The sequence below is a fragment of the Zea mays genome, chromosome 10, assembly GCF_902167145.1.
Source record: "Zea mays cultivar B73 chromosome 10, Zm-B73-REFERENCE-NAM-5.0, whole genome shotgun sequence".
Lineage (NCBI taxonomy): Eukaryota > Viridiplantae > Streptophyta > Magnoliopsida > Poales > Poaceae > Zea > Zea mays.
In genome coordinates this window covers 10,693,711-10,711,802 of record NC_050105.1, presented here as the reverse complement: position 1 = coordinate 10,711,802, position 18,092 = coordinate 10,693,711, and the positions used below count along the sequence as shown (strand labels likewise).

General features: G+C 48.2%; 1 protein-coding gene across 1 annotated transcript; it reads left to right on the top strand.

The window, feature by feature from the left end:
• Positions 1-14,350: 14,350 nt before the first annotated feature.
• LOC103642297 (probable receptor-like serine/threonine-protein kinase At5g57670) lies at positions 14,351-17,737 on the top strand. The gene is made up of 8 exons (XM_008665610.3): positions 14,351-14,751; positions 14,883-15,099; positions 15,211-15,362; positions 15,450-15,902; positions 16,020-16,477; positions 16,646-16,725; positions 16,816-17,122; positions 17,210-17,737. The coding sequence occupies exons 1-8, from the start codon at positions 14,547-14,549 to the stop codon at positions 17,483-17,485; spliced, it is 2,148 nt and encodes a 715-aa protein (XP_008663832.1). The 5' UTR covers positions 14,351-14,546; the 3' UTR covers positions 17,486-17,737.
• The last annotated feature ends 355 nt before the right edge of the window (positions 17,738-18,092 follow it).

The following is an 18,092-nucleotide window of genomic DNA, read 5'->3' as shown; positions in this document are numbered from 1 at the left end:
ATTTTGTGGCCAACAAACTTTGCATCTGAAATTCTCTAACGTAACTCAAACTTTTCCATAAACATCTGAGAAATGATCACTATGGGTCAGACTCAATAGAATTGGATCCATTCCAAATAGCGAGAATTAGGATTCTTGATCCCTCTCAGTCTCTCTTTCAATTCGAGGATCCGGAGAGGTGTTTTCATAGTCATCTCCGAATATTTGCCATCTCCGAATATTTTTGATTTCATTTTTCTATGATATGTCTTTCTATATGAAAATTGGTTATTTACGATGTACGATGATCCCTGTTAAGCATCCATGGCTGAATGGTTAAAGCACCCAACTCATAATTGGTAAATTTGCGGGTTCAATTCCTGCTGGATGCACGCGAACGAGAACGGTCTATTGGAATTGGCTCTCTATCCATGGAATCTCATCCATCATCCATACATAACGAATTGGTATGGTATATTCATACCATAACATAAGAACAATAAGAACTCGAATTCTTATCGATACTGGAACTCAGAGCATAGGGGGGAAAGTCGATTTATGGATGGAAATCTTGTCCAACATTTCCACCAAATGAAGCCCTTTGATTTTTCTAACTTTTGCATTGAGAGACTCTGCAAGGTTGTTATTCACATATTCTACCTTACATACTTCATTGAATTTGCTTCGCATCCATAACTTTCAATGACTCTTTTTGAACCAATCCTTCACCTTTGGGTTCGCTGCGTGCAATTGGCTCAAGTGATAATTATGCTTCTTGAGGCTGTAGGTTAGTGATGCAGGCTACAGGTTGTCATCGTACACCTTTCCTTTAAAGATCTTGCCAAAATTAACTGCAAGGTGACGCATGCATTCCCTATGCTCCACTCCAGGGAACACCTCCTCAACTGCAGTTTCTAGACCCTTACATGCATCTGTGTGTATCACCAATCCATGTGGAATACCTATAACCAGTCGCAAATTCTGTAGAAACCATTTCCAGCTCTCTTCTGATTCAGCCTCTAGCACCCCATATGCAACTGGAAAGAGCCAATTGTGTGCATCAATGGCACAAGCAGCTACTAATTGTCCTCTAAATCTTCCATTCAAAGCAGTTGCATCCACTGCTAAATATGGTCTACAACCATCTAAAAAGCCCTTCCAACAAGCCTTAAATGAAACAAAAGCCCTTCTAAAGCATTCCTTCTCCATAATCATCTTCCTCACTTTGTACTGCACAGTGTGCTTGTCAATCTCTACAACACTTCCTGGACATGCTTTCTCCACTTCGGCTTTGAAAGTGTACATCAACTTAAAACTATCCTTCCATGGACCATAAATCTTATCTAGAGCCATTTACTTACCATAAAACACTCTCATGTAAGGCACCTTCATTCTATACTTCTCATGTATCTTCTTTATCAATGCAGTTGGACCAATACATGGGTTGTCTCTCACCCAATCCAACATTACATCAGCGCACCACCTGCTCTTAGTTATCTTCAAAGTCTCTTTTCTTTCAACACTTGGACATGTGTGAGGAAAAGGGTTCACTTTGACCTGAATGAGTGTGCTATCTCGCATCTTAGAGGCATGCATCCTCCATCTACACATCTCATATGTGCAGTGCACTCTCAACCTACTTGGCTCACTTTTGTCAATTTCAAAGTCATATTCACCCTTAATGCAATAAGTAGCGAGTGCATGTCGACAATCAACCATCGATGGAAATATGGTGCCTTCTGCTAGGGAAGGATTGTCCTTGTCATAATCGATCACTGGTCTGTCCTCATCATCTTCATGCCCAGACATCCCCATGTCAATGTTCTCCTCTTCCTCTTCTTGGTCAGTGTCCACAAATTGTGCAGGTCTGTTATATATCTAGTAATAATGTTGGATGGCTTTTAACCAAATCTGGATACAACCTCTCATCCTCATTATCATAAACAACCTCATCAGGTACATTATAGTCCAGTGTCAACACTGGATGGCTTTGGCTAAAAGATGGTTGAGAGTGTATTGACTGATTAGCCCTTCCTCCAATAACCACATCATTTTGGACGACAACATACCTTTCTCCAAGATGCATAGCAAACATCAGAGATAAATCCAAATCACTCTTAATTTTCATAGATTTATTCTCAAACTTGTCAAAGTAACTGAATTGTACCTCATCATCAACATTCCAAGCATACCGATCACATATAGCCTTGCTAAACTGTTCCAAAGTCCAGGTAACATCCGCACCCACGTGAAATTCATAACCACCAACATATGCTTTTTTACCACTGTCATCCAACCTTCTGCTTGTTTTTCTTCTCACATTCAACACAAAAGATGTATTTAAATCCATCCTAGTTGACAACAAAATTATTCTAGTCGTTAAACTAGCACCAACATCAAGTAACAGGGGGTCTAAAAAGGGGGTCTGAAAATTGCTACATACCTCTAGATTGGGATGGTGGTCGAGTGAAAATTGCTACTAGTGGAAGGAGAACCGATGTTGAGGGAGCGGTGCTGATTGGAGAACCTCACCCCACACTAAGTGTCGGCCGACGTTGAAAATTGCTGATTGGAGACCTGTAGACGCGCGCCCAAGGAAGATGCAGGTGCTCGCGAAGTCGTCAGAAGGTGCTCGAGGAGGTGGAGGGGTGTTGCTTGGGGAAGATTACTGGCGAGCGACGGCTTCTCCGGGCCACAACGACGACAGGTGGTCGGGGACGAGCTGTGCCCAACGGTCGGTGTTTGAGGGGGGTGTCGTTGCTGCTCGGGGAAGAAGGTTGTCGAGTGACAGTGCGCAGCAGCTCCGGGCCATCAGCGTGGTGGGGGTGGAGGATCAACGGCGAGCGCGCACGCCGGAGATCTAGTCGTGTGCGCCCAGGGAAGATGCAGCAGCCGCGTGCGCCATCACAGATACAGCTTGCTGCGCGCGCCAAGGGAGATGCAGCGAGCAGGGCGCCGACGAGGATGGCCACGATCGAGCGTCGTCTTCTCACGGCCAGGCGTCGTCCCTGGCAGTGGGAGTGTCGATTTGGTGTCGATTTGGGATGGAGTTTGGAGAGTGGGTAATAGCTCACGAAGGGGAAAGGTACCGGTCCCACTTGTAAGCTGCCACTGCCAGGAACGAGCGGTCCCACTTGTAAGGCGAGCGGTCCCACTTGTAAGGACGGTAATGGACGGAATAGGTCCGTAAGGTCAATGCTGAGCACTGTGTGTAGGTGGGAGGGTAAAACTGGGTAGAGAAATGAGGGAGGGGTAGATCTGAGCAAAGTATACAGACTAATGGGAGAAGTGTAAAAACCTCTTAAATTTATACTGGATGTTGGTTATTTAAGAAATCATACACGTCAGCCTTCCATTTGTTATATATACCACAAATATCTATACGATTTAGCAACATAACAAAAGACATCTATGGGGGGGAACACATTGTTTACGTTTGAACAACACTCTTACTAGGGACACCCCTTTTACATAATAAAAGTCCTCACATAATAAAATAAAAACATCCCATGGTCGATCTTATAGACCTAGTTACAAAATACGAGTATATAAATATTATTGCAAAGTATGTGTGTATTTGTTGAATTAGAAAATGCACAAAACTCACGCAAAGGTTATTTTTTGGTGCTAACTTATATTTAAGTTTTAGCATTATTACTCTTGTAAAGTCTCGTGCAGTAGCATAGGATGATCGACTATGTTATGGCAAACAATCTATGCCTTTAACTTTCCTTCACTGTATGAAATGTGTTGTGACAGAAAAATGTATGGAAGAGAACACGCAAAGATATATGGTTGCAATGGTGGAACAGGATGGGATAAGACGATCCCTTAGATAAATTTTTTTGGTTCAGAGCCAGGGTTAGGACAGGACCATCATATTACCATTTGATATCGTCCCCAATTGTCTCTCAAAATTGGGCATACACATTTATTACTCGTGTCTCTCTCCCATCCATCTAACCAAACAAATGACGTGATCAATCCATCCCTACTTATTGAGAGCACCTAGAGGGGGGGGGTGAATAGGTGATCCTGTAAAAACTTAAACTTATAGCCACAAAACTTAGATTAAGCGTTAGCACAGTAATTGCCAAGTGGCTAGAGAGAACTCAAAACACGATAACCACAAGAAAGCAATCACAGAGTTGACACGGTGGTTATCCCGTGGTTCGGCCAAGTACAGAACTTGCCTACTCCACGTTGTGGCGTCCCAACGGACGAGAGTTGCACTCAACTCCTCTCAAGTGATCCAATGATCAACTTGAATACCACGGTGTTTTTCTTTCCTTTGATCTTTTCCCGTTTGCGAGGAATCTCCACAACTTGGAGTCTCTCGCCCTTACAATTGAGTTCACAAAGAAATACGGAGTAAGGTGGGAATGAGCAACGCACACAAGACTCGAAAATCAGAGCAACAACACGCACACAAGTCGCAACAAGAGCTCGCAACGCAACACAAAGAGTTCACAACTCCACAAGAGCTCTATATGCTATCACAATGAAACGAATGCGTGAGATTGATGTCTTGGTGCTTAGAAGAGTTGTAGGAATTCTTGGTGTACTCCTCCATGCGCCAAGGGGTCCCTTTTATAGCCCCAAGGCAGCTAGGAGCCGTTGGGAACAAATCTGGAAGGCCATCTTTGCCTTCTGTCCCGTGGCGCACCGGACAGTCCGGTGCACACCGGACACTGTCCGGTGCCCGATTTGTTTCCTTAAACAGCGCATCCGACCGTTGCTGTCTGAGTCAGATCTGCGCACAGTTGGCGCACCGGACATGTCCGGTGCACACCGGACAGTCCGGTGCCCCTTCTCGACCGTTGGCTCGGCCACGTGTCGCGCGCCGATCGCGCGGCCGACCGTTGGCCCGGCCGACCGTTGGCTCACCGGACAGTCCGGTGCACACCGGACAGTCCGGTGAATTTTAGCCGAAGTCGCCGGAGAAAAACCCGAGAGCGGCTGGTTTGCTCTGTGCTGGTCTGGCGCACCGGACACTGTCCGGTGCACACCGGACAGTCCGGTGCCCCAGTCCGAAGCAACCTTTGGCTGTACACAGTCACTCTCCACTTCTTTTCTTTTCTTCTTTCTCCTGTTTCTAACACTTAGACAAGATGTTAGTACACAAAACTAATGTACTAAGGCTTAGAAACATACCTTTACTTGTGATTTGCACTTTGTTCATCTATGGGCATATTTTCACATTTAAGCACTTGTGTTTGCACTCAATCACCAAAATACTTAGAAATGGCCCAAGGGCACATTTCCCTTTCAATCTCCCCCTTTTTGGTGATTTATGCCAACACAACATAGAGCAACTAGAACAAGTGCAAAATCACTTTAAATAAAAACTGACTTTGAGTTTTATTCAATTTTGGCATATATGGATCATCTTTTGCCACCACTTGGTTTGTTTTTGCAAATCAAACTCAAATCTCTATCTCTAAGTCAAACACACATGTTGAAGCATAAAGAGAGTCATTCCAACAGAGATTGATCAAAGATTTCAAAAACTCCCCCTAATTCCCATAATCAATACTTCTCCCCACAAGAAGCCAACTTTTGACAAGAGATACAATAAAAGAGTTTCGACAAAACAAAGCTCTATTCTACTATTTCCAAAATCTCGCAAGTGGTAGCTGATCCATTTATCACTTTGGCCTTTATTTTCTCCCCCTTTGGCATCAAGCACCAAAACGGGATCAATCTTGGCCCTTTAACCCCATTGCCTCACAAAAATCTTCAATTAAGATCAAATGGCAATAAGAGTTCATGAGATGAACTTGGAATTAGTTACCCTCTCATCGGAGTGCAGTGGAAGTCTTTCATGGTCCAAGTCCACCTTTTCCCTTTCAATTCTCCTTCAAGACTAAGTCAAACAAACTCAAGCATATGGTTAGTCTCAAAGGGTCAAGTTGTAACACATCTCCCCCTAAAACTGTGCATCACTTTGCAACGGACTTGTGAGGTCCAGGGAGTGTTTGTACAACTTGAGCACCACAATAAACAACAAAATGCAGAATGAACATGATCAAAGGCATAAACACATGTATGCTACAATTCAATCCAAGTTCCGCGAATCTAAGACATTTAGCTCACTACGCAGCCTGCAAAAGGTCTTCTCATCTAGAGGCTTGGTAAAGATATCGGCTAGCTGGTTCTCGGTGCTAACATGAAACACTTCGATATCCCCCTTTTGCTGGTGGTCTCTCAAAAAGTGATGCCGGATGTCTATGTGCTTTGTGCGGCTGTGTTCAACAGGATTTTCCGCCATGCGGATAGCACTCTCATTATCACATAGGAGTGGGACTTTGCTCAGATTGTAGCCAAAGTCCCGAAGGGTTTGCCTCATCCAAAGTAGTTGCGCGCAACACTGTCCTGCGGCAACATACTCGGCCTCAGCGGTGGATAGGGCAACGGATGTTTGTTTCTTAGAGTTCCATGACACCAGGGACCTTCCTAAGAATTGGCACGTCCCCGATGTACTCTTCCTATCGACCTTACATCCAGCATAGTCGGAGTCTGAGTATCCAACCAAGTCAAAGGTAGACCCCTTTGGATACCAGAGCCCGAAGCAAGGCGTAGCAACTAAATATCTAAGGATTCGCTTCACCGCCACTAAGTGACACTCCTTAGGATCGGATTGAAATCTAGCACACATGCATACGCTAAGCATAATATCCGGTCTACTAGCACATAAATAAAGTAAAGACCCTATCATTGACTGGTATGCTTTTTGATCGACAGACTTACCACCTTTGTTGAGGTCGGTGTGTCCGTCGGTTCCCATCGGAGTCTTTGCGGGCTTGGCGTCTTTCATCCCAAACCGCTTTAGCAGATCTTGCGTGTACTTCGTTTGGGAGATGAAGGTGCCGTCCTTGAGTTGCTTCACTTGGAACCCAAGGAAGTAGTTCAACTCGCCCATCATCGACATCTCGAATTTTTGCGTCATCACCCTGCTAAACTCTTCACAAGACTTTTGGTTAGTGGAACCAAATATTATGTCATCGACATAAATTTGGCACACAAACAAATCACCATCACAAGTCTTAGTAAAAAGAGTTGGATCGGCTTTCCCAACCTTGAAAGCATTAGCAATTAAGAAATCTCTAAGGCATTCATACCATGCTCTTGGGGCTTGCTTAAGTCCATAGAGCGCCTTAGAGAGCTTACACACATGGTCGGGGTACCGTTCATCCTCGAAGCCAGGGGGTTGCTCCACGTACACCTCCTCCTTGATTGGCCCGTTGAGGAAAGCGCTCTTCACATCCATTTGGAACAACCTGAAAGAATGATGAGCGGCATATGCTAGCAAGATACGAATTGATTCTAGCCTAGCCACAGGAGCAAATGTCTCCTCAAAGTCCAAACCTGCGACTTGGGCATAACCTTTTGCCACAAGTCGAGCCTTGTTCCTTGTCACCACCCCGTGCTCGTCTTGTTTGTTGCGGAACACCCACTTGGTTCCCACAACATTTTGCTTGGGACGAGGCACCAGTGTCCAAACTTCATTGCGCTTGAAGTTGTTTAACTCCTCTTGCATGGCCAACACCCAGTCCGGATCTAGCAAGGCCTCTTCTACCCTGAAAGGCTCAATAGAAGAGACAAAGGAGTAATGCTCACAAAAATTAACTAATCGAGATCGAGTAGTTACTCCCTTGCTAATGTCACCCAGAATTTGGTCGACGGGATGATCCCTTTGAATCATCGCTCGAACTTGGGTTGGAGGTGCCGGTTGCGCTTCTTCCTCCACCACAAGATCATCTTGTGCTCCCCCTTGATCACACGCCTCCTGTTGATGAACCAGTTCATCGTCTTGAGTTGGGGGATTCACCATAGTTGAGGAAGAAGGTTGATCTTGCTCTTCTTGTTCCTGTGGTCGCACATCACCAATCGCCATGGTTCGTATAGCGGCCGTCGGAACATCTTCTTCATCTACATCATCAAGATCAACAACTTGCTCTCTTGGAGAGCCATTAGTCTCATCAAATACAACGTCGCTAGAGACTTCAACCAAACCCGATGATTTGTTGAAGACTCTATACGCCTTTGTATTTGAGTCATAACCTAACAAAAACCCTTCTACAGCTTTGGGAGCAAATTTAGAATTTCTACCCTTCTTCACTAGAATGTAGCACTTGCTCCCAAATACACGAAAGTAAGATACATTGGGTTTGTTACCGGTTAGTAGTTCATACGACGTCTTCTTGAGGAGTCGGTGAAGGTAGACCCTGTTGATGGCGTGGCAAGCCGTGTTCACGGCTTCCGACCAAAACCGCTCGGGGGTCTTAAATTCTCCAAGCATCGTCCTCGCCATGTCGATTAGCGTCCTGTTCTTCCTCTCTACCACACCATTTTGCTGTGGTGTGTAGGGAGCGGAGAACTCGTGCTTGATCCCTTCCTCCTCAAGAAACTCTTCCACTTGAAGGTTCTTGAACTCGGACCCGTTGTCACTTCTTATCTTCTTCACCTTGAGCTCAAACTCATTTTGAGCTCTCCTGAGGAAGCGCTTGAGGGTCCCTTGGGTTTCAGACTTATCCTGCAAAAAGAACACCCAAGTGAAGCGGGAAAAGTCATCAACAATTACTAGACCATACTTACTTCCTCCTATACTCAGATAGGCGACGGGTCCGAAGAGGTCCATATGCAGCAGCTCCAGGGGTCTTGAAGTGGTCATCACATTCTTGCTGTGATGTGCTCCTCCCACTTGTTTACCTGCCTGACAAGCTGCACAAGGTCTATCTTTTTCGAATTTTACATTAGTCAATCCTATCACGTGTTCTCCCTTTTGAAGTTTGTGAAGGTTCTTCATCCCCACATGTGCCAAGCGGCGATGCCACAGCCAGCCCATGCAAGTCTTAGCAATTAAGCATGCATCTAGACCGGCCTCTTCTTTTGCAAAATCAACTAAGTAAAGCTTGCCGTCTAATACACCCTTAAAAGCTAGTGAATCATCACTTCTTCTAAAGACAGACACATCTACATTAGTAAATAGACAGTTATACCCCATGTTGCACAATTGACTAACAGATAGTAAATTGTAACCAAGAGACTCTACTAAAAACACATTGGAAATAGAATGCTCATTGGAAATTGCAATTTTACCTAACCCTTTTACCTTGCCTTGATTCCCATCACCGAATATGATTGAATCTTGGGAATCTTTATTCTTGACGTAGGAGGTGAACATTTTCTTCTCCCCCGTCATATGGTTTGTGCATCCGCTGTCGATAATCCAGCTTGAACCCCCGGATGCATAAACCTGCAAGGCAAATTTAGGCTTGGGTCTTAGGTACCCAACTCATGTTGGGTCCTACAAGGTTAGCACATATATCCTTAGGGACCCAAATGCAAGTTTTATCTCCCTTGCATCTTATCCCTAACTTTCTAGCAATTACCTTCTTATCCTTTCTACAAATAGCAAAGGGTGCATTGCAAGCATAATAAATGGTAGAAGGTTCATTTGCTACTTTCCTAGGAGCATGAATAACATTCTTTTTAGGAACAACATTTTTCCTAGTAACATTTCTATTATTCACATAAGAAGAACTAGGAGCAAACATGGCATGAGAATCATAAACATATGAGTCAAAAGCATCATAACTCCTATTTGCATTTCTAGTATGTCTTCTATCATGATACAAAAAGGCATGGTTCCTTTTAGCACTAGTAGCCATAGGGGCCTTCCCTTTCTCCTTGGCGGGAATGGGAGCCTTATGGCTTGTTAAGTTCTTGGCTTCCCTCTTGAAGCCAAGCCCATCCTTAATTGAGGGATGTCTCCCAACCGTGTAGGCATCCCTAGCAAATTTTAGTTTTTCAAAATCACTTTTGCTAGTCTTAAGTTGAGCATTAAGACTAGCCACTTCATCATTTAGTTTTGAAATTGAAACTAAGTGTTCACTACAAGCATTAACATCAAAATCCTTACACCTAGTACAAATTACAACATGTTCTACACAAGAGTTAGATTTATTTGATACTTCTAATTTAGCATTCAAATCGTCATTAATGCTTCTTAATTTAGAAATTGTCTCATGGCAAGAAGATAATTCACAAGAAAGCATTTCATTTCTTTTAATTTCTAGAGCAAGAGAATTTTGTGCACTAACAAATTTATCATGTTCTTCATACAACAAATCCTCTTGCTTTTCTACAAGTATGTTCTTATCATTCAAGGCATCAATCAATTCATTAATTTTGTCTACCTTGGTTCTATCTAGACCTTTAAACAAGCATGAATAATCAATTTCATCTTCATCACTAGATTCATCATCACTAGAAGAAGCATAAGTGGTATCTCGAGTACTTACCTTCTTCTCCCTTGCCATAAGGCAAGTATGACGCTCGTTGGGGAAGAGAGATGACTTGTTGAAGGCGGTGGCGGCGAGTCCTTCATTGTCGGAGTCGGAGGAGGAGCAGTCCGAATCCCACTCCTTTCCGATATGTGCTTCGCCCTTGGCCTTCTTGTAGTGCTTCTTCTTCTCTCTTTTGTTCCCCTTTTCCTGGTCACTTTCATTATCCGGACAGTTAGCAATAAAATGACCAAGCTTACCGCATTTGAAGCATGATCGCTTTCCCTTGGTCTTAGTCTTGCTCGGCTGTCCATTGCGACTCTTTAGCACCGTCTTGAACCGTTTGATGATGAGGGCCATCTCTTCATCATTAAGACCGGCCGCCTCAATTTGCGCCACCTTGCTGGGTAGCGTTTCCTTGCTTCTTGTTGCCTTGAGAGCAATGGGTTGAGGCTCATGGATTGGACCATTCAACGCGTCGTCCACGTACCTTGCCTCCTTGATCATCATTCGCCCACTCACAAATTTTCCAAGAATTTCTTCGGGCGACATCTTGATATACCTAGGATTTTCACGAATATTGTTCACCAAGTGAGGATCAAGAACGGTAAATGACCTTAGCATTAGGCGGACGACGGCGTGATCCGTCCATCGCGTGCTTCCGTAGCTCCTTATTTTGTTGATAAGGATCTTGAGCCTGTTGTATGTTTGTGTCGGCTCCTCGCCCCTTATCATCGCAAATCGTCCGAGCTCGCCCTCCACCAACTCCATCTTGGTGAGTAAGGTGACATCATTCCCCTCATGAGAGATCTTGAGGGTGTCCCAAATCTGCTTGGCATTGTCCAAGCCGCTCACCTTGTGATACTCATCCCTGCACAGAGAGGCTAGCAACACAGTAGTAGCTTGTGCATTTTTATGGATCTGTTCATTAATAAATGAAGGGCTATCCGAGCTATCAAATTTCATTCCACTTTCTACAATCTCCCAAATGCTTGGATGGAGAGAAAATAGGTGAGTACGCATTTTGTGACTCCAAAATCCGTAGTCCTCTCCATCAAAGTGAGGAGGCTTGCCAAGTGGAATGGGGAGCAAATGAGCATTTGAGCTATGTGGAATGCGCGAATAATCAAAAGAAAAGTTTGAGTTAACCGTCTTTTGTTTGTCGTGATCGTCGTTGTCCTTTTGGGAAGAAGAGGACTCGTCGCTGTCGTAGTAGACGATCTCCTTGATGCGCCTTGTCTTCTTCTTCTTCCCATCTTTGTGCCTGTGGCCCGCGCCCGAGTCGTTGGACTTGTCATCCCTTGGCTCGTTGACGAAGGACTCCTTCTCCTTGTCGTTGATCACAATTCCCTTCCCCTTAGGATCCATCTCTTCGGGCGGTTAGTCCCTTTCTTGAAGAGAACGGCTCCGATACCAATTGAGAGCACCTAGAGGGGGGGTGAATAGGTGATCCTGTAAAAACTTAAACTTATAGCCACAAAACTTAGATTAAGCGTTAGCACAGTAATTGCCAAGTGGCTAGAGAGAACTCAAAACACGATAACCACAAGAAAGCAATCACAGAGTTGACACGGTGGTTATCCCGTGGTTCGGCCAAGTACAGAACTTGCCTACTCCACGTTGTGGCGTCCCAACGGACGAGAGTTGCACTCAACTCCTCTCAAGTGATCCAATGATCAACTTGAATACCACGGTGTTTTTCTTTCCTTTGATCTTTTCCCGTTTGCGAGGAATCTCCACAACTTGGAGTCTCTCGCCCTTACAATTGAGTTCACAAAGAAATACGGAGTAAGGTGGGAATGAGCAACGCACACAAGACTCGAAAATCAGAGCAACAACACGCACACAAGTCGCAACAAGAGCTCGCAACGCAACACAAAGAGTTCACAACTCCACAAGAGCTCTATATGCTATCACAATGAAACGAATGCGTGAGATTGATGTCTTGGTGCTTAGAAGAGTTGTAGGAATTCTTGGTGTACTCCTCCATGCGCCAAGGGGTCCCTTTTATAGCCCCAAGGCAGCTAGGAGCCGTTGGGAACAAATCTAGAAGGCCATCTTTGCCTTCTGTCCCGTGGCGCACCGGACAGTCCGGTGCACACCGGACACTGTCCGGTGCCCGATTTGTTTCCTTAAACAGCGCATCCGACCGTTGCTGTCTGAGTCAGATCTGCGCACAGTTGGCGCACCGGACATGTCCGGTGCACACCGGACAGTCCGGTGCCCCTTCTCGACCGTTGGCTCGGCCACGTGTCGCGCGCCGATCGCGCGGCCGACCGTTGGCCCGGCCGACCGTTGGCTCACCGGACAGTCCGGTGCACACCGGACAGTCCGGTGAATTTTAGCCGAAGTCGCCGGAGAAAAACCCGAGAGCGGCTGGTTTGCTCTGTGCTGGTCTGGCGCACCGGACACTGTCCGGTGCACACCGGACAGTCCGGTGCCCCAGTCCGAAGCAACCTTTGGCTGTACACAGCCACTCTCCACTTCTTTTCTTTTCTTCTTTCTCCTGTTTCTAACACTTAGACAAGATGTTAGTACACAAAACTAATGTACTAAGGCTTAGAAACATACCTTTACTTGTGATTTGCACTTTGTTCATCTATGTGCATATTTTCACATTTAAGCACTTGTGTTTGCACTCAATCACCAAAATACTTAGAAATGGCCCAAGGGCACATTTCCCTTTCACTTATCCATCAAACCAAACAAAAAATAGTGATTGTCTCATCCTCTAACCAAACACGACTAGAGATCATTTCATCCCTTAAACCAGAGTCCATCTCATTTTCAATTTTGGTCTGTCCCACGACTAAACACATTAATGTGGCCTAAGTTTTTTTTCAGAGTTCCAATATTACCTCTGTCCTACAAAGAGTGATGCATTGGTTTTATTCTAAACTAACATAACTTTTGTTGGACCCAGCATGTTTTGCTGCCCTACAGTACAGCTGCAAGCTACAACAGCTATTCGGACTGTTGCAGCTGCAATCTATAGAGATAAAATATCGTAGAAATTGCAGCAAGCCACAACGAACATGGTTCAAGCATTTAGAAATGGTTATTATCATTATTATTATTATTATTATTATTATTATTATTATTATTATTATTATTAATGACATCAAATCGATTCAATATAAAAAAATATGTTATAAAAATCTAATCATATTTGTTTGATGTTATTAATATTTATATTTTTCATATGTATGTATTTAAAGCTAAGGTTGTTATGGAATAGCTGATAAAAATACTACATATCCTGTTTGGATCCCACGAATTAACCAATATCTAGAAAGTGCTTCAAATTTTGTTATTAGACTGTCCGGATATCTTGTTGTGAGAGAGAAATACATTTTTCCAAAATGTGCAAGAATGTCTATACTCTATGTTAGTCTCTTAGGCTATCCGCAACCGTTCCCCCTAAATTTTTCCTCTATATCACTTTTTTGGGTCACATCATCAACATTTCATCCCCTATTTTTTCATCTCCCGCAGCGGTTCCCCCTAAATACTCCCTCTATATCCCACTACACTATAAAATATCATTTTTTATACATACTTTTCATCTATTATAAATTTTTTATCTACTAACAATTAAAAGTGGACTCACGTGAACAATGTTTAGAGGGAGAGAGAGGCACACGCCAGAACGAGGGGGAGAGAGAGCCTTACCTCCACGTTGCGGACAGCCCTATCCGATTCAAAAAATCATAAGGTAGCCCTAAGCAAGCAGGCTATTAGAGATGCCTTTAATATTGCTAGCACGTCAGGTTGCATGTGTCGGTAGATTATTCCATAACTTGTACTTTTACCTCCAATAAATAGGAGGTCAACCGGGCCCATTCAGAATAACGGCACAATCAACAGTAGCGGCGCGCAGATCGGACGGCCGGTCGCGCGCGGCGGCGGCAGCGCTGGAGGCTGCTGGACGGTGGATGCGACCGCCCGCAAGCCGCGCGGCGTGCAGCCTGCGTCGTCCCGACTCCAACACCCCACCCGCGGCAGAGGCCAGCCAGACCAGAGGCGGGGCGGCCAGCAGCGGCAGCGCTTTAAAAATTCCCGGCGCCCGCGCAGCCAGCTTGGTTGCCACGGCAGCGGTACCAGGGGCCTCCCCTCAGCTTCAGCTCCCTCTTCCGGGCCGGCCTTCTCCCCCGGTCCCCCCTCATATAAAAACGCAACCGCCACCGGCCCTCCCTCCATCGTCCAGCGAAGCAGCGTCGAGCAGAGCAGCGCACGAACGGACTCCCATTCCCAGGGGATCAACCGAGTCAACCAGCCATGAAGCTCAGGACGCTTTCTATCACGAGGTGCGCGCCGTCGCCGCTGGGGTGCGTGGGCATGGGCGGCGGGAGGAGGAGGACGGTCCTCGTGGCCCTGCGCCGGGACGCCGCCGGCAGGGAGCTGCTCACCTGGGCGCTCGTCAAGGCCGCCGCCGCCGGCGACCGCGTCGTCGCGCTCCACGTATCCACGGTCGCCGCAGACGGTGCGCGCATCTCTCCCCGCGACAGTACACCGCCCTCGCTTCGCTTACTTTACTTTACTTTACTCCCCGCCGGCCGGTTCCTGACATCGGTTGGTTGGTTGCTCTGTTTCTCGTGCTCGCCGGCCGCGCAGGAGAAATGGCCGCGGCGGAGGAGGACAGGACGAGAGCCAGCGACTCGCTCGCCTCCGTGCTCGGCGCGTACCGGGGGTTCTGCGAGCGCAACCAGATCGACCTAGAGCTCAAGCTCTGCGAGGGGCCGTCCATCAAGAAGGCCCTGGTGGCCGAGGCCACCTCCTGCGCCGCCGCGCACCTCGTCCTCGGCGTCACCAGGAGCTCCAGGCCTTCCGGGTACCGTACCGAACCCGCACGCGCTCCTCCGCTCCGCCTCTTCCGCATTGCAGATTAAAACGCTCAGTCAGATGCCGTAACCCTGTTCTGTTCGTGCGTACGTTTCGTCAGATCGTCCGCCACCGCCACCGCCGTCGCGAGGTACTGCGCCAAGAGAGTGCCCCCGAGCTGCATGGTCACCGCGGTCAGCAACGGCGCCGTCGTGTACCGCAGAGATCCAGTGCAGCACCACCACCAGCTGCTGCTCAGCCCCTACAGCGCAGGTGTGTGCGCGCGCGCGCTACTGCTGCTGCCATGGTTCTGTTGTTCCATCTGGATTTACGCTTACATTTTGCATTTGGTCGGTGCAGTGGTCGAGACGCCGCGGCGGCTGTACCGCAAGATCCTGGACGCGAGGACGGCGGCGGGAGACAAGTCCCAGGACGACATGGCGATCGGCGACGTCGGCCGGTCGGCTCGCCGGAACATGTCCCAGGCGATGAGCGCCCTGGTCTCGCCGAGAGTGACGCTGGCGCCGGGTACGGTGAGGTCGTCGTGCCACGGGCAGGAGTCGTCATCGTCACCTAAGGTGTCCGCCGGCTGGCCTCTCCTGAAGAAAGACAGCATGCCTGCGTTGCCGGAGCTGTCAGAGGTATCTGTGGTTGAGTGGGCCATGCAGCTGCCGACCAGGTGTTGTTCCGACCAGAGATCCGATGAGAAACAGGTTCCGGAGGAGCTGGCCTCGCTCAGAGACAAGTACTCGTCCAAGTACACAGTGTTCAGGCACAGCGACCTAGCCAAGATCACCAATGGCTTCTCTCCAGGTACCGACCGTACGTCCATTGCAATGCCGAGAGACTTGGGGAAAAAAGAACTTGTTTTCAGATAAATCGAGCTGAGCGATCGATGATGGATTGATTTGAATTGATTTTGCCGTGCAGATCGCCTTGTTGGGAAAGGCGGCGCCGGCCGGGTCTACAGGGGGTGTACCGAAGGAGGCAAGGAGCTCGCGGTGAAGGTCCTGAAACCATCGGAGGACGTGGTCAAGGATTTCGCGTCGGAGGTCGACGTCCTCAGCTCGGTGGAGCACGAGAACGCCATGTCCCTCGTCGGGTTCTGCGTCGACGGCGGCAGGGACAGGCTGATGCTCGTGTACGACTACATGCCGCGAGGCAGCCTGGAGGAGGCGCTGCACGGGCACGGCGGCGGGGTGCAAGCACCTGGCAAGGGCGGTGGTGGGGTAGCGCTAGGCTGGCCGGAGAGGTGCAAGGTGGCGGCCGGCGTGGCGCGCGCCCTCGAGTACCTCCACGGCGACGGCGGCGAAGGGCACCGCCGGCCCATGATCCACCGGGACGTCAAGTCGTCCAACATCCTCGTCGCCGCCGACTTCGAGCCCAAGGTGAGGAGAGGAACCCGCGTGCATATCCGGCGTTTCGGCAGACGCACACGTTCTTCTTCTTCAGGTCCTGTGACGGACGACTGAATGAAGAGGTGTATTTGTTAATTTGGCGCGCGTGGCTTGAGCTGAGCCCCCTCTTCTGTTCTGTTTGCTCGTACGATGATGCAGCTGTGTGACTTCGGCCTCGCGATATGGGCGGACGACGCGGCAGCGCAGGTCACCGGCGACGACGTCGCGGGAACATTCGGGTGCGCAGCGCTTTTCGGTCATCTTTTCGGTCCTACTATCTAAACACAATAATCAGCTGACGAACGTGGATGTCTCTCTTGGCATGGCAGATACCTTGCTCCGGAGTACTTCATGCACGGCAAGGTGAGCGAGAAGATGGACGTGTACGCGTTCGGCGTCGTGCTCCTGGAGCTCGTCTCCGGGAGGAAGCCGGTGAGCGCCGGCGGGCCCAGGGGCAAGGGGAGCCTCGTGATGTGGGCCAACTCCGTCATACAGGGCGGAAAGGTCATGGACCTCGTCGACCCCAACCTACCGCTACCGGCGACGGGCGGCGACGGTGGCGAGGTCGAGCGGATGGCCCTCGCTGCTGCGCTGTGCATCCGGCGAGCGCACCAGCACCGGCCGACCATGAGCAATGTAATATACTGTCCCACTTCTGAACGAACTCAACGCATACATATATCCCGTCCATTACGCTGACGTGCCGCTGCGCTTCGGCTTCAGGTGGTGAAGCTGCTGGCCGGCGACGGCGACGCCGTCGCATGGGCGAAGTCGCAGGTGGGCGTGCCCGGCGACAACGACATCGACGGCCGGCGCCACGGCTGCGGCGCCGCCACCTCGCCGGAGGAGAAGGGCGGCGACATCCAGTCCTACATCAACCTCGCCCTGCGCGACATCGTGGACGACGACGACAACGACGCCTCGTCCGTCGGCAGCGCCGTGTCGTTGGAGGAGTACCTCAGGGGGAGATGGAGCCGCTCGTCCAGCTTCGAGGGCTGACCGGCCGGCGGCTGAACGAATCCGCCGCCTGCTCGATCCACCAGTTGCGGGGATCGCGCGCCATTTGTGTGTGTGTGTGTGTACAACTGTACATATGTCGGTCGTTCTCTTTGATTCTTTGTTCTTTGATCACAGTTTTGTTCCTCCTTGCAAATGAATTCGTGCATTCACAAACGGATGCAATAATACAGTTTGGACAGAAAAAAAAAAGAGAGATTAGTAAAGTTGAACACCGTCTGCATAGCCTGCCTACCCGCTGCCCAGACTGACGCAGACGCATCACTGCCGCTTCTACAACTTTTGCAGGAGAGTAAATATTGCCCGTGTATTATAAGATCCGGTGAAAAATACACCTGATCAGGCCAAAACATGAAGAATCTGAACGTACTATATGCCAGTCCCAGATGAATAATAACCCAACGGTGTGGAAGTCAACGAAACGAAATGCTGCATGATTTAGGAACAACGCAAGTTGCACCGCGAAGCACATGCGGACGCATCAAATCATAGCAGCACGAACAGCCTAGCTCGAAGAACATGCGTATGCGGTATGCATATGGCCGTTGTATATACCTCGCGACGACGACGGACCGAGTGGCCATTTTCG